The 16,476-nt window shown below is 50.9% G+C and overlaps 1 protein-coding gene across 9 annotated transcripts in view; it reads right to left on the bottom strand.

Moving 5' to 3' along the window:
• ADGRF5 (adhesion G protein-coupled receptor F5) overlaps window positions 1-16,476 on the bottom strand; it is a 59,455-nt gene that overhangs the window by 15,083 nt on the left and 27,896 nt on the right. For 8 of the 9 annotated variants that reach the window (XM_081855463.1, XM_081855467.1, XM_081855468.1 and 5 more), the window contains 8 exons: window positions 14,017-14,162; window positions 12,272-12,475; window positions 10,475-10,690; window positions 9,079-9,243; window positions 8,672-8,893; window positions 8,120-8,338; window positions 4,292-4,450; window positions 3,580-3,773 (listed from right to left, as the gene is read on the bottom strand). In XM_081855463.1, coding sequence (XP_081711589.1) covers window positions 3,580-3,773; window positions 4,292-4,450; window positions 8,120-8,338; window positions 8,672-8,893; window positions 9,079-9,243; window positions 10,475-10,690; window positions 12,272-12,475; window positions 14,017-14,162 — 1,525 coding nt within the window. The remainder of the gene's footprint in view (window positions 1-3,579; window positions 3,774-4,291; window positions 4,451-8,119; window positions 8,339-8,671; window positions 8,894-9,078; window positions 9,244-10,474; window positions 10,691-12,271; window positions 12,476-14,016; window positions 14,163-16,476) is intronic. The other variant, XM_081855466.1, reaches the window with a different exon arrangement.

Below are 16,476 nucleotides of genomic sequence, written 5' to 3'. Positions count from 1 at the left end.
AGGGAAACGACATTCCCGTGGTAGGCGTTGGCCGGTTCTGGATCGCCTTCAAGGATTTTTCGGGCCTGCTCTGGTTGGTGGTGGTCGAAGGTCAGCGGCCAAGCCTCCTAGGGCTAGACTGGTATGATGCCCTCGGCCTGGAAGTCACCGGCATCAACTGCATCTCTAACGCGGAGACTGAGGGTCTGGTCAAAGACTTTGCCAAGGTTTTTGACGGCACCTTGGGGCAATATACAGGTACGCCCATCTCCTTTAGACTTGATCCACAAGTCGCCCCCATCAAGCTAAAGCCACGCCGGGTTCCCTTTGCTCTCAAGGCTAAGGTGGACAAACAACTGGACAAACTGATCGCCCAAGGAGTTTTGGAGCCGGTTGACCACGCCAAGGGGAAACCCCCATCATCACGCCTGCCAAGCCAGACGGGTCGGTGAGAATCTGCGCTGACTACAAGTGCACGATCAACAAGGCACTTCAGCAGCACGCTTATCCGATTCCTGTTGTCCAACACCTGCTGCATTCCCTGGGTGAGGGTAAGGTCTTCGCCAAGCTGGACCTTGCCCAAGCCTATCAACAACTGCCCGTCGATGATGTCACTGCTGAAGCCCAGACGATCGTCACCCACCGAGGGGCATTCCGTTGCCGCCGGTTGCAGTTCAGGGTGAGTGTGGCTACTGGCATCTTCCAAAGCCTTATGGAGCGTCTCCTGCAAGGGCTTCCGGGCGTGGTACCATATTTTGATGACGTCTTGGTGTCCGCAGACTCACACCAGCAGCTGTTCGAGCGCCTCCATGCCGTGCTGACCAGGTTCCAAGAGGCCGGGCTCAAGGTAAAGAGGGAGAAGCGCCAGATCGCCGTTCCACAGGTAGAGTTCCTGGGCTATCTTATCGACGCCTCCGGCCTCCACCCGACCACATCCAAGATCCGCGCTATCCAGCAGGCCCCCATCCCAAAGAACAAGACGGAGTTGCAGGCGTTCCTGGGGCTGCTGAACTTTTATAACATGTTCCTGCCCCACAAAGCCACAGTGGCTGAGCCTCTTCACCGACTCCTTGGCACAAAGACGCCTTGGGCCTGGGGTCATCGGGAGACGGCGGCCTTCAATGCGGTCAAGGCTCTCCTTTCACCGGACCGTGTGCTGGTACAGTACAGTGAAGCCAGGCCGCTGGTCCTTGCCTGCGACGCCTCACCTTTTGGCATCGGCGCTGTCCTTAGTCACCATTTTCCAGACGGAAGAGAAGCACCGTTCGCCTACTTTTCCAGGACGCTATCTCCGACGGAACGGAATTACAGCCAGCTCGACAAGGAGGCACTGGCACTTGTGGCTGGAGTGAAGAGGTTCCATGAATACCTCTATGGCAGGACTTTTGACCTCATCACTGACCACAAGCCACTCCTGGGCCTCCTCGCCGGTGATCGTCCAACTCCACCGGTCCTCTCGCCACGCATGCTGCGATGGACTGTTTTCCTGGCTGCCTACCACTACCGGCTCGTCCATTGCCCGGGGAAATCGATGGGCCATGCCGACGCCCTCAGCCGTTGCCCTCTTCCAGCATTTGTGGAAGACCCGGCTCCAGCTTCATCGCTCCTCCTGATTGAGGATCTTCCGGCAGCGCCTGTATCAGCTGCCACTGTGGCCTCCGCGTCTGCCCAGGATCGCACCATCAGCCGGGTGCTCAACTGGGTGTGGAGGGGGTGGCCACAAGGGCCTTTTGCATCGGAGTTCCAGCCCTTCGCAACCAGACAACATGAACTCTCGGCTCATCGCGGCTGTCTGCTGTGGGGAAACCGCGTCGTGATTCCCCAGGGACTCCGTCAGCGCGTCCTGGAGGCTCTGCATGTTGGCCACCCGGGAATTGTCAAAATGAAGGTGTTGGCTCGGTGTTACGTCTGGTGGCCTAATATGGACGATGCCATCACTGCCTGGGTGTCCGCCTGTCAAGCGTGCCAAGAGTCGAGGCCTGCACCACCGGCAAGTAAGGGACACACCTGGGAGACGCCAAAGACACCCTGGTCAAGGGTGCACATCAATCTGGCTGGACCCTTTCACGGCCGGACCTTTATGGTAGTGGTGGACGCCTATTCCAAATGGCTGGAGGTGGCCCTGATGCCCTCCACCACTACCGAGGCTGTCATCCGGGTGCTGCGAGGCCTGTTTGCAACGCATGGGTATCCTGATGTCATTGTCTCCGACAACGGACCGCAGTTCACCTCAGGCACGTTTGAGCGGTATCTTTTGGGACTGGGCATCCGCCATGCCTTAACGGCACCCTTTCATCCATCCAGCAACGGGCAAGCGGAGAGAATGGTGCGCTCGGCAAAAGAGGCACTGGCGCACCTGGACCGGGGAGACTGGCACGAGCGGGTCGCTGAATACTTGTTCGTGCAACACATCACCCCTCATGCGGCCACAGGGCGGAGTCCTGCTGAACTGCTTATGGGCCGCCGCCTCAGGTCACCGCTTGACCGGCTGCACCCGGACTTTGCCGTGGCTGAACCCCCAGGCTGTGCCAACGCGCCACGGTCATTTGTCCCAGGAAACCAGGTCTTTGCCCGGAACTATGTGGGGGACATTCCTTGGGTGCCAGCCACAGTAGTGGGAGTCACTGGACCTCGCTCGTACCAGGTGGCACTCGAAGACGGACGCTTGTGGCGCCGGCACATAGACTAGCTTAGGCGCAGGGTTGGGGACTTGGACACTACCGTGGTGCCCCCAACTGCGCCTGTGGCTCCAGAAGAGACACTTACAGATGGCGAGGCTCCACCTACACCTCCCTCACAAACTGCCAGTGTGGAGCCGAGAACTGTGTGGCCCTCCGGACTTGGCTACCAGTCCCCGGCGGTCTGGCAGTTTCCAAGCGCCCAACTTATTTGAAGGACTGTGTTGTTGGACATGTATCACTGTTGGTCTAAGTATGGGAAATGTAACCGATATGCTTTTGTGCCTAATTGAACCGTTACGCGTAGTGCTGTATATAAGGAAACCATTACGATTGTAACTAACGCCTTATCTCGGTGGGGAGGGGTGTTATGTAGTGAAGTTTCACCCTGGGCCAGCAGGGGGATACTGTAGATAGTTTTCACTCAGGTCTGTAGATAGTTTTCACTCAGGTCCACGTCAGTTATTTTAGGCGGGAAACTCTGGGTTGCTGTTGCTACAATGTTGACAGCCGGCTGCCTATAAAAGCAGGCCGGCTGAGCTGTTTGCTGGTCAGTTCTATTCCAGCTTACAAAATAAAGAGCTGCTTTGGAGAAATCGCTGTGTCGTCTGCTATGTCAACCCACAACTTAACAATTATTATTATTATTATTATTATTATTATTATTATTATTATTATTATTCTACTCCTATGTGTTCCCTCCAAATGAATGCTTCATACATTGTGACCTCTCTGTCACCATTTTAAAAGCTCTTAAACCTGCTGATATATCCCAGCAATGTTCTGTTTACATAAGTGCTCAACTCGTTTTGCACAAGGCTGCTAATTTGAGTTGTTGCAGTGTATAATGTTTAGTTTTAAAAATCTATTTCTCTGAATAGTCTGGAGGCAACCTGTGCTCCAGACAAAGGGATGCTTTTACCTCTGCAGAGCTGAGAAGGTTGTCCACTGGGACAGCTAGGCAGCTATTTCCCACGATTTCCCACAAATTATGTTTGCACTTATAGGTGATACTTCCTCTGACAGGGTGGTTTGCCTCATTCCTGCAAGGCCTTGTGAGCTCAGCTCCATCCTCTCCGGTGCCAATCTCTGAAGAATTGCATGCTACCTTCTTTGCTGTGAAAGAAAGGAGAAGAGACGTTGTTTTATCTCTTGAAACATCAGGACGCCATGCAGTGTAGGCAAGTGTAATGTATGGACAAGTATAAGGACATTTGGATCACATTGATACAAAATATAGTAAGCTGCAAATAAACACACACACGGATAATAATAAGATTTGCATATATACGTAGCAATAGAGTATACCTTCCTCTGCACTTTTTATTTATTGTTTCTTTTTTTGTTCAGTTGAAATACAAAATTAATACCAAGAAAGGACACCAGCCGTCTACAAATGCAAAGTGTCTCTCTTCCTTTTCCCATTTTTATTGATGTGAGACACTTCGAGAGACAATACTTGTCTGAAGAGTGGGATAGAAATACAGTAAATAAATAAAATTAACTGACAGAAAACGCCCAAATTAATATACTTTATTTGTATCATTAGTAAACATTTTGCACAATTTGCAAATATAACTGGGCTATGGCAACTCTAAAGATATCATATGCCATTGCCCACATTTTCTCCTTACCTGGTAAAAGTTTTAGGACCATTGGTGAACTTTGAACATGCCCATCAATTTGGTTCCTGAACTCACAATGCACAATGTGCTCTCTAGAATTGCAGTGAGCTTCTATGAAATTTACTGTGTGTTGATAGCAGCCTTTTCCTCTTCTTTCTGTAGGAAAAGCTTTTGTATAGAATGAGGTAAATTCAGACAGCAAGTAGAGTTAGTGAGAGCTGACTTTTGTGTCAGAAATGTAACTGTTTTTTCTCTGTGAACTGCTTTGGGAGCTTGGAATGAGGAGCTGCCACTAAATATTGTAAACATAAATAGAGCCATTGGCTTGATTTACGTTTTCGAATGGTGCAGGGCAAAACTAAGGTGACAGTGTGAGCACAAGTGACGCTGAGGTGATCCATTTAAAATAATACAAAATTACCTTCTCCCCCATGCACACATAGCATGTGCTCTAACTAGTCCTTTCTGTGCCCAAGGCAGGGCACTAACTCAAAACGGATCAGCACTGAGCTGAGTGAAGGATGGTTTAAGGGAGCTCCTGCTGAAAATCCAAGTTTCCGTTTCTCAGGTAAACTCCTGCTCAGAAGCTGCTATGCAAAAAACTGGAGGCAGCTGCTGCCTGCTATTGTCGCCTCCTGTTTTCCCATTGCCTTCCAGTGGTATTCAGTAGGTCAACAAGTTTTTCTGCCCTACGAAAAGCCGCTCTATGTTAACCCAAAACCCACATTAAACCTCTGAGCAAGTTGGTCTCTAAGCTCTTCACTGACTGTCTTGAAAAGTTAAGTCTGGACTGAAGAGAAAACGTTAAAATAATTCTAGCTCTAGAACCTCTGGTTGTCCACTGGCCCCTCTGTCCAGAGCGCACCTTTGTCACGCCACTGCCATTCAGGTTGCCACCCAGCCAGTGGTTGCTCTCCCACCCAGCCAGTGGTTGCCCTCCCACCCAGCCAGTGGTTGCTCTCCCACCCAGCCAGTGGTTACCCTCCCACCCAGCCAGTGGTTGCCCTCCCACCCAGCCAGTGGTTGCCCTCCCACCCAGCCAGTGGTTGCCCTCCCACCCAGCCAGTGGTTGCCCTCCCACCCAGCCAGTGGTTGCCCTCCCACCCAGCCAGTGGTTGCCCTCCCACCCAGCCAGTGGTTGCCCTCCCACCCAGCCAGTGGTTGCCCTCCCACCCAGCCAGTGGTTGCTCTCCCACCCAGCCAGTGGTTGCCCTCCCACCCAGCCAGTGGTTGCCCTCCCACCCAGCCAGTGGTTGCCCTCCCACCCAGCCAGTGGTTGCTCTCCCACCCAGCCAGTGGTTGCTCTCCCACCCAGCCAGTGGTTGCCCTCCCACCCAGCCAGTGGTTGCCCTCCCACCCAGCCAGTGGTTGCCCTCCCACCCAGCCAGTGGTTGCCCTCCCACCCAGCCAGTGGTTGCCCTCCCACCCAGCCAGTGGTTGCCCTCCCACCCAGCCAGTGGTTGCCCTCCCACCCAGCCAGTGGTTGCCCTCCCACCCAGCCAGTGGTTGCCCTCCCACCCAGCCAGTGGTTGCCCTCCCACCCAGCCAGTGGTTGCCCTCCCACCCAGCCAGTGGTTGCTCTCCCACCCAGCCAGTGGTTGCCCTCCCACCCAGCCAGTGGTTGCCCTCCCACCCAGCCAGTGGTTGCCCTCCCACCCAGCCAGTGGTTGCCCTCCCACCCAGCCAGTGGTTGCCCTCCCACCCAGCCAGTGGTTGCCCTCCCACCCAGTCAGTGGTTGCCCTCCCACCCAGCCAGTGGTTGCTCTCCCACCCAGCCAGTGGTTGCCCTCCCACCCAGCCAGTGGTTGCCCTCCCACCCAGCCAGTGGTTGCCCTCCCACCCAGCCAGTGGTTGCTCTCCCACCCAGCCAGTGGTTGCCCTCCCACCCAGCCAGTGGTTGCTCTCCCACCCAGCCAGTGGTTGCTCTCCCACCCAGCCAGTGGTTGCCCTCCCACCCAGCCAGTGGTTGCCCTCCCACCCAGCCAGTGGTTGCCCTCCCACCCAGCCAGTGGTTGCCCTCCCACCCAGCCAGTGGTTGCTCTCCCACCCAGCCAGTGGTTGCTCTCCCACCCAGCCAGTGGTTGCCCTCCCACCCAGCCAGTGGTTGCCCTCCCACCCAGTCAGTGGTTGCCCTCCCACCCAGCCAGTGGTTGCCCTCCCACCCAGCCAGTGGTTGCCCTCCCACCCAGCCAGTGGTTGCCCTCCCACCCAGCCAGTGGTTGCCCTCCCACCCAGCCAGTGGTTGCCCTCCCACCCAGCCAGTGGTTGCTCTCCCACCCAGCCAGTGGTTGCTCTCCCACCCAGCCAGTGGTTGCCCTCCCACCCAGTCAGTGGTTGCCCTCCCACCCAGCCAGTGGTTGCTCTCCCACCCAGCCAGTGGTTGCCCTCCCACCCAGCCAGTGGTTGCCCTCCCACCCAGCCAGTGGTTGCCCTCCCACCCAGCCAGTGGTTGCCCTCCCACCCAGCCAGTGGTTGCTCTCCCACCCAGCCAGTGGTTGCCCTCCCACCCAGCCAGTGGTTGCCCTCCCACCCAGCCAGTGGTTGCCCTCCCACCCAGCCAGTGGTTGCCCTCCCACCCAGCCAGTGGTTGCCCTCCCACCCAGCCAGTGGTTGCCCTCCCACCCAGCCAGTGGTTGCCCTCCCACCCAGCCAGTGGTTGCCCTCCCACCCAGCCAGTGGTTGCCCTCCCACCCAGCCAGTGGTTGCCCTCCCACCCAGCCAGTGGTTGCCCTCCCACCCAGCCAGTGGTTGCTCTCCCACCCAGCCAGTGGTTGCCCTCCCACCCAGCCAGTGGTTGCCCTCCCACCCAGCCAGTGGTTGCCCTCCCACCCAGCCAGTGGTTGCCCTCCCACCCAGCCAGTGGTTGCCCTCCCACCCAGCCAGTGGTTGCCCTCCCACCCAGCCAGTGGTTGCCCTCCCACCCAGCCAGTGGTTGCCCTCCCACCCAGCCAGTGGTTGCTCTCCCACCCAGCCAGTGGTTGCCCTCCCACCCAGTCAGTGGTTGCCCTCCCACCCAGTCAGTGGTTGCTCTCCCACCCAGCCAGTGGTTGCCCTCCCACCCAGCCAGTGGTTGCTCTCCCACCCAGCCAGTGGTTGCCCTCCCACCCAGCCAGTGGTTGCCCTCCCACCCAGCCAGTGGTTGCCCTCCCACCCAGCCAGTGGTTGCCCTCCCACCCAGCCAGTGGTTGCTCTCCCACCCAGCCAGTGGTTGCCCTCCCACCCAGCCAGTGGTTGCCCTCCCACCCAGCCAGTGGTTGCCCTCCCACCCAGCCAGTGGTTGCCCTCCCACCCAGCCAGTGGTTGCCCTCCCACCCAGCCAGTGGTTGCCCTCCCACCCAGCCAGTGGTTGCCCTCCCACCCAGCCAGTGGTTGCCCTCCCACCCAGCCAGTGGTTGCCCTCCCACCCAGCCAGTGGTTGCTCTCCCACCCAGCCAGTGGTTGCTCTCCCACCCAGCCAGTGGTTGCTCTCCCACCCAGCCAGTGGTTGCTCTCCCACCCAGCCAGTGGTTGCCCTCCCACCCAGTCAGTGGTTGCCCTCCCACCCAGCCAGTGGTTGCTCTCCCACCCAGCCAGTGGTTGCCCTCCCACCCAGCCAGTGGTTGCTCTCCCACCCAGCCAGTGGTTGCCCTCCCACCCAGCCAGTGGTTGCCCTCCCACCCAGCCAGTGGTTGCTCTCCCACCCAGCCAGTGGTTGCCCTCCCACCCAGCCAGTGGTTGCTCTCCCACCCAGCCAGTGGTTGCTCTCCCACCCAGCCAGTGGTTGCCCTCCCACCCAGCCAGTGGTTGCCCTCCCACCCAGCCAGTGGTTGCCCTCCCACCCAGCCAGTGGTTGCTTACCTGCCTGAACAAAGGGAAGCCTTTGTTGAACAGAGAACTTCACGGTGTAATTTCCTCTCTTGCTTGTACAACACCTTAGAACCTGAGTCCCTGGACAAGGGATGGATGCATTTATGGGATCTCTTATAATGTCTTTTTTCAGTGGCAAAGGAAACACGTCGATTTGCATGTGTGCAGAGCTGTTCAGAAATCTTTGGGAAAAGGTGCAGGTATAGTTGCCTAAAAACAATCAAACCAGATGCTCTTTAGCCAACAGCACAAGCAAGCAAGTAACTAAGATCTGTCTAAATTAGAACCAGCAGCACATTTAGGGAAGTTTAATGTTTGAAGTTTTATTCTGTTTTTAGTCCTCTGTTGGGAGCCACCCAGAGTGGTTGGGGAAACCCAGCCAGATGGGCAGGGTATTTTTTTTTATTATTATTATTATTATTATTATTATTATTATTATTATTATTAAACACAATACAGGTACACACATGGTGGAAATTGTATTGTGAAGGTGGTTTTCATTGCTTTATTTGTTTTTGGTTCTGACCAATGCAATTCACTCACCAGCCCAGTCCAGATTAGCACTGCCGACAGTCAGCGCAGACACTGCCCCCTTTCTGCTCTGCCTGGTGGTGTGCCACACGCTGTCAACCTGCTTAGTAGAGCTTCCACTTTGGATTTGCCAGGTGACGCTGTCAAAGTTGCTCACATCACTGTTGCAGCTTAGAGAGAAACGTTGTCCCTCAGAAACCTTGCCACTTGTTCTAGAAGATATGCTCACCTTTGCTGGTGAAACATAAACATTGGGGATTTGATTGTGAGTTCATTATTTTGTTTATTTAGGGAGATTGTCTCCCACTTTGCACATTGTCTCAACATGGCTTACGGTAAAATAGCAGAAACATAAACATCAGAATAGCACACAAACAAAGAAATCAAAGGAGAAAAGTCCTTCCCAAAGAGATGCTTACCCACTCGAAAATATGTAACACTGATAACTTTGTGTTTGCGGGCACCATTGGTAGTGTTCAGCTCACATGTGTAATCCGTTTTGGTTGCAGACTTGTCTGCTGGGCATTGAGATTCATTAGCCTGAAGGAGGTACTTGGTACAGTTGTGAGTGGCAGTGGTGGTCCCTGCAAGGAAGGGAAATGAGTTAGAAGCAGGTCAAAGCACTACCTGCAACTGAAGCTGAAAACTGGTCAACACCTTGACTCAAAGCAAAGCTGAGGAGTTGCTTCAGTGTCAGTGTCGCTGGGTGGTCAGAGTACGATGTCAACCCCATTTAGAAGTTGGCCAGTATGTTATCAGCTCTAACTCCCAGTAGAGACTTTGGGTCTAACATGTCCTACAAACTTATCCAAAGTGGCCTATTTAATTCCAGAAGGATCTTTTCAGGGACATGCCAGACAATTGCTCCCGGCCATATCCAAAGCTGCTCTAGGCCAAAGATACCACACTTAGAATCACAGAACTGTAGAGCTGGAAGGGACCAACCCCCTGCTTTGCAGGAATCTTTTGCCCAACGTGGGCCTCAAACCCACAACCCAGAGATTAAGAGTCTCCTGCTCTACTGACTGAGCCACTGGAAGACAAGGAGAGGCAGCAGGAATTTGTGACTAGGAATGAATGAACACCCCCAGTTCCCATCAAAAGCTGTTCGCTTTGTGGTCATTTCTTGCATACACTAGCAAACAAACAAAAACCCTCAAAGTGTTTTGCAAGGACTCACAAGGAATGCTTACAAAACCAAAGTGTTATTATCATTAAAGGTAAAAAGGTAAAGGTACCCCTGCTTGTACGGGCCAGTCGTGTCTGACTCTGGGGTTGCGCGCCCATCTCGCTTAAGAGGCCGGGGGCCATCGCTGTCCGCAGACACTTCCGGGTCACGTGGCCAGCATGACAAGCTGCATCTGGCGAGCCAGGACAGCACACGGAAACGCCGTTTACCTTCCCGCTAGTAAGCGATCCCTATTTATCTACTTGCACCCGGGGGTGCTTTTGAACTGCTAGGTTGGCAGGCGCTGGGACCGAGCAGCGGGAGCGCACCCCGCCGCGGGGATTCGAACCGCCGACCTGACGATCGGCAAGTCCTAGGCGCTGAGGTTTTACCCAAAGCGCCACCCGCGTCCCGTTATTATCATTATTATTTATTACATTTGTAACTGCCCTTCATCTGTAGATCTCAGGGCGGAGCACAACATAAAAATACAATATAGAAAACACAAAATACATAGTAAAAATAAGAACAAAAACAAATCAATAATCCCCCTCCCCCTTGCAGTTTCTCTCCCCCCACCCTCCTCACATGGAAAAAAAGGGCCTCTCCTTGTGAAGGAGGCAAAGAGAGATTCTTGCACTTCATACCTGAAATATTTATTGCTCCATTTGTTTTCCAGTAATAAGTGAAGAACTGCATATCTCTGTCTGTGCAGCAACTCAGTTCTTTAGTGTCACCATTGCATACAATCACAACATCCTCTGAGGGCACAATTTTGATTGGAGAGACTGTTATATTAGTCCCAGCAACATGTACGACTGACACATTATTAATCCATTCCATAAAGCTGCAACGGTAATAACCTGCAAAAAAGACAAAAATCTGGTATTTAGCTCCATAAAGCAATGTGCTCAAACATTTCCAGATCCAACTGTGAACCTTCCAGCTTGTCTCATCTCCATGATAAAATTAACTCAATTGAATCAAAGCATTAAATGAGTGGCAAAACCTTTACATTTACACCGCTGATCTGAATGTGCAAAGGAAATGCATAACAGTCAACCGTTTTGTGTGTGGAGCAGCTCCCCCGAAAGGGCAATTTTAGGCTGGATTAATGGTTTCCAAGCTTTGGTTCCTCTCTCTTCTGCTCTGGTCTGGTCTGCTCTGGAGAACTGCCTTCCGTTCTGGGCGTTTTCCTTTAAGGAGGAGATAGACCAGCGGCTCTCAGTGAAAATGGCTGGTGGTCTTGGTAGACCATTTAAGGGTTTTTCTGCTTGTTGCACAATTGTAATGTATTGTGCTAGATGCTACATTTTAAATCCTATTTTTATTACTTCTTCTATTTCTTATACAGTAAGACCGCAACATACTCACATTTACCTTGTGCCCATCCAGCTTCATGCGCTTGGCAAAATAAAATAAAATAAAATAATTAAAAGGGGACAGGCCTCGGGCGGGGGGAGACTTTGGCCACATACCCCCATGGCACCCCCATGTGTTTTGACTATGTGCAGTTTTGGCACAGGTGCAATGGGCACTAGCTGCCTCTGCCTGGAGGGTGGCACGCTCTCCCTTGCTGGAGATTTTCAAGCCAAAGCTGGGTAGCCATCTGTGGAAGATGTTCAAGCTCTGGATTTCGTGTATCTGCATGAGTTAACCAGCAAAAAGCCCACAGTTCCTTCCACAGAATGGAGATTATAGGTAACATAAATATTGCCAACTCACTAAAGAAACATTAACTAATCATGAGAGATAATCGGGTCGCATGACCCCTCCTGGTACACCTGAGACCCCGGGGGACACACCTATTTTATGGTCAGACAGCTAGAAGTCAGTGGCGTAGCGTGGGTTGTCAGCACCCGGGGCAAGGCAAGTAATTTGCGCCCCCTAACCCATGGATTTGCGCCCCCAACCCGTGGATTTGCGCCCCCTAACCCGTGGATTTGCCCTAACCCCAGATGTTGCACCCGGTGCGGCCGGCCCCCCCCTGCACCCCCCACGCTACGCCACTGCTAGAAGTGCATGACTCTTGGGAAGGGCAAGAACACCTGCAGAACTGATTTAACAAGACACAGAGAAAGCTGTGGCGCCCTAGTCACGGCTGCATCCCTTCTCTGAATCTAGGTTTCCATTGCATGTCACTCTGTATGTTACAATCTTAGAATATGATGGTCATTGTTGTTGAATATGATGGTCACTGCAGGCCACACAATTCACTCCCAGCCTTCTTTGATGCAGAATATTGCAGTGTTTGCTTGATGCGGTTTTATTCTTTGGAGTATTGTCTTACAGAGGGTAATAATCTGTATTTGTTCCCCATGTTCCCTAGTGACAGACTACTTCCCCTGTCCTCACTTTGGTAGGAGGTGACTGTAAAGCCTAGGTCTGACTCAGTATAGCAATTCTTACACTCTTGACTTAAATACTTTTCTATTTAGAATTACCGGCATCTTCCAATTTAATGTTTGTAATTTTCAGCGTTGATGTTGACTTTCCATCTATAGTGTCATTTTTAAGAAGCTCCCTGCCACGGCTAAAAGTTTCTGGGAAGTGCCAGGTGGCCCCTGAAGAAGAATTTGACTCGCATGTCATTGTTACAGTATCACCCTCAAAAATGTCGTCAGGAGAAATGGAGATGTTTGTTCCACCTGCAAGGCAAAAAGAGAAGTTCTCAAAACCAACGAAAAGAAAGCTTTATTTCTTGCTACATATACAGAGTGCCACTCACCTAATGCATCAACTATTCATTTCACAGTTTCACTTGCTGTTGTTCTGAACGCACCCAGGAAAGCTTTGGAAAATTAGTTTGCAGAGTCTAGACAAGGCCTTGACCAAGGGTGGTTGCGGCAAAAGTGAACATGTCTTGCTTTCCTGTCATGGAGTTTTATAAGTGGGATTTTCCAAAGTGACCAATGGCCTTTAGCTGAGTGGGTTTAAACTCTCCATGTTTAGAATGAAGGCAGCACCAATGGGCAGGTGTGCTTCCCACCTTCCAGGGCAAATGAGGAATCTCTATTCCCAATTTTCACTGGCAGAGCATCAGCTGCGATTGCAACCCAAATACATATTCCTGATGTGATATATTGACAACCATGTATGATGCTGGCAACATTGCTCTTTGACAGGAAGTTGAGTTTATCCCTTCTTCCACCAGCACCTAGAGCCCTGCTTTTCCCACATCAGCAGTTACCATTAGGTCCAGTCGTGACTGACTCTGGGGTTGTGGCGCTCATTTCGCTTTATTGGCCGAGGGAGCCGGCGTACAGCTTCCGGGTCATGTGGCCAGCATGACTAAGCCGCTTCTGGCGAACCAGAGCAGCGCACGGAAACGCCACTTACCTTCCCGCCAGAGCAGTACCTATTTATCTACTTGCACTTTGAGGTGCTTTCGAACTGCTAGGTTGGCAGGAGCAGGGACTGAGCAACGGGAGCTCACCCCGTCACGGGGATTCGAAGCGCCAACCTTCTGATCGGCAAGCCCTAGACTCAGTGGTTTAACCCACAGCGCCACCCGCGTCCCATGGACTAATGACTATTAAAAACCCGTCCACCAAAGACAGGTAGATTTGACTTGATTCTTACTGTTGTGTGGATGCAGGGAAGACCCCTTCCACAGCAAGAAGCCATGGTGCAGAGTACACAGAGCTTTAGATGGCACGATCCTTCTGGCCTAGCAAGGTTAAACTCTTCCCCTTGGAATGCAGAGGTATTCATACACGTATATTGGGAAGGTGCATCAGTCTGCACACACAACAGAACGACAAGTTCCTTGCATAAAACTATTTGGAGAGCTCTCTGAAACCAGAACATGAAGCTTCCACCAAAAAGTTCTGAAGACACCCTGCAGCACGCCCAGAGGCTACTGAGCACCCGGGACACAGGCTGTGCACATGCTGTAACTTTAAAACACACTTTCCCCTCAGATGATTCTGGGCTCTGCAGCTTCCTCCTCAGGGTGCTACAGGGTGCAACTCTTTAGCAGACTGCAGGGATCAAAAGTCTTTGAGGGAGAGAATGTGCTTTGAATGTGCTTTAAAGGCAGAGTGCGAGGGGGCTCAGCTTCTCTCTCCATAATCAAAATGGGGTGGTCTGGAGGGTGTTTTATATGTGTATTCATTGTTGGAGAAAAATGGCATTTCTACCATTAAAATGATAATATACATCTCAATAAGCAGGCTTTTGACATTACCATGCACTTCCATTGAAGACACCTCAAATGATGTGGGCACAATCTTGTAGGAACGATCTAAGGCTTCAGCTGCATCTGTATTTGCACTTTCAGGCGGCATATTCACTGCTGATGTTAATTCATATTGAACCATGATGCTTCCAGGTCTATGCAAAAAGGATATCATACCTGATTATTTCAGATTCATTATTAGTATATGGGTATAAATTGTAAGATAAGAGAAGGAAAACAACAGTGACCTTACTGTGGGGGTCTGCTATAGAACGCCAAGCCAGACTGAAGACTTAGATTATGCCTTCCTAGAGCAGATTACCAACTTTCGAAAAAGAAGAGACATAGTAGTCATGGGAGACTAAAACTACCCAAATATCTGTTGGAACTCAAACTCTGCCAAGAATGAAAGGACAAAAAATTCCTCCATTGCCTTGCTGACAATTTCATTTCTCAGAAGGTGGAAGAAGCAACAATGGGATCATTTATCTTGGATCTGATCCTCACCGATAGGGAGGAACTAATTGACCAAGTGGAAGAACTCGGAAACTTGGGAGGAAGTGATCCTGTCCTCTTGGGTTTCATGTTACATAGGCAAGAGAACAGTGAGTGTAGTTGGACATGAACTCTGAACTTGAAGAGGGCCAATTTCAAAAAGCTTAAGCATCACTGTATGAGAGATCCCATGATATGCAGGCTGAGACCCTCCCTGCCCGCAGACTGTCTCGCCAGAGTGGTGCATGCTCTAGTTATCTCCCGCTTGGACTACTGCAATGCACTCTACGTGGGGCTACCTTTGAAGGTGACTCGGAAACTGCAATTAATCCAAAATGCAGCAGCTAGACTGGTGATGGGGAGTGGTCGCCGAGACCACATAACACCGGTCCTGTAAGAGCTACATTGGCTCCCAGTACATTTCTGGGCACAATTCAAAGTGTTGGTGCTGAGAAAATGTGATGAAAATGATGTATCGATGGTATGTAACATCAGTGAAATTAGCAAGGATGTATAAGATAAGTGGGACGCGGGTGGCGCTGTGGGTAAAACCTCAGCGCCTAGGACTTGCCGATCGCATGGTCGGCGGTTCGAATCCCCGCGGCGGGGTGAGCTCCCGTTGCTCTGTCCCTGCTCCTGCCAACCTAGCAGTTCGAAAGCACCCTTAAGTGCAAGTAGATAAATAGGTACCGCTTTATAGCGGGAAGGTAAACGGTGTTTCCGTGTGCTGCTCTGGTGCCGGTTCGCCAGAGCAGTTTCGTCACGCTGGCCACGTGACCTGGAAGTGTCTGCGGACAGCGCTGGCTCCCGGCCTCTAGAGTGAGATGAGCGCACAACCCTAGAGTCTGTCAAGACTGGCCCGTACGGGCAGGGGTACCTTTACCTTTATAAGATAAGTAACAAATGTTGGAAATGTAAAGAAAAGGAAGGTACATTCCATCATATGTGGTGGGAATGTAAGAAAGTTAAAAGCTTTTGGGAAATGATATATAATAAATTGAAGAAAATGTTGAAATATACATTTGTTAAAAAACCAGAAGCGTTTTCACTAGGCATTACAGGTAATGAGATAAATAAGAAAGAAAAGAAGTTATTTTCATATGCTGTGACAGCAGCAAGAATACTGATGGCCCAGAAATGGAAACAAGAGGAGCTACCTACGATAGAAGAATGGAGAATGAAAATGATGGACTATGCAGAACTTGATAGACTGACTGGAAGGATCCAAAATCGATGAGATCAGAGATTTACAGAAGATTGGAAGAAATTTATAGAGTATATGCAAAAATTAAGTGATAATCAGATAACGTTTGTAAGTTTTAATGAAGCTCTGTGAGGAAAATGTTAGAATACTACTAAAAATAGGGTTTAATATATAACAATAATATAAGCATAAGTTAGAAATGTGGAAGAAGTAAAATTATGAAGGAGTTTCAGATAAGTTGAGGGAAGTCAAAAAAGAGAAATGGGATGTAATTAAGATGTATGGATTATATAATTTTGTATTGGAAAATGAATAAAAAATATTATTAAAAAAAACAAAGTGTTGGTGCTGACCTTTAAAGCCCTAAACGGCCTCAATCCTGTATATCAGAAGGAGCATCTCCACCCCCATCATTGAGCCCGGACACTGAGGTCCAGCTCCCAGGGTCTTCTGGCGGTTCCCTCATTGCAAGAAGTGAGGTTACAGGGAACCAGGCAGAGGGCCTTCTCGGTAGTGGCGCCTGCCCTGTGGAACGCCCTCCCAGCAGAGGTCAAGGCAATAAGCAACTATTTTACTTTTAAAAGACAACTAAAGGCAGCCCTGTTTAGGGAAGTTTTTAATATTTGATGCTGTATTTTTTTAATATTTGGTTGGAAGCTGCCCAGAGTGGCTGGGGAAACCCAGCCAGATGGGCGGGGTATAAATAATAATAAATTATTATTATTATTATTATTATTATTATTATTATTATTATTATATGGTCAGAAATA

This window comes from Podarcis erhardii (assembly GCF_964252035.2).
Source record: "Podarcis erhardii genome assembly, chromosome: 3".
NCBI lineage: Eukaryota > Metazoa > Chordata > Lepidosauria > Squamata > Lacertidae > Podarcis > Podarcis erhardii.
Note: the sequence above shows the minus strand (reverse complement) of the source record. Positions and strands in the feature narration are given on the sequence as shown.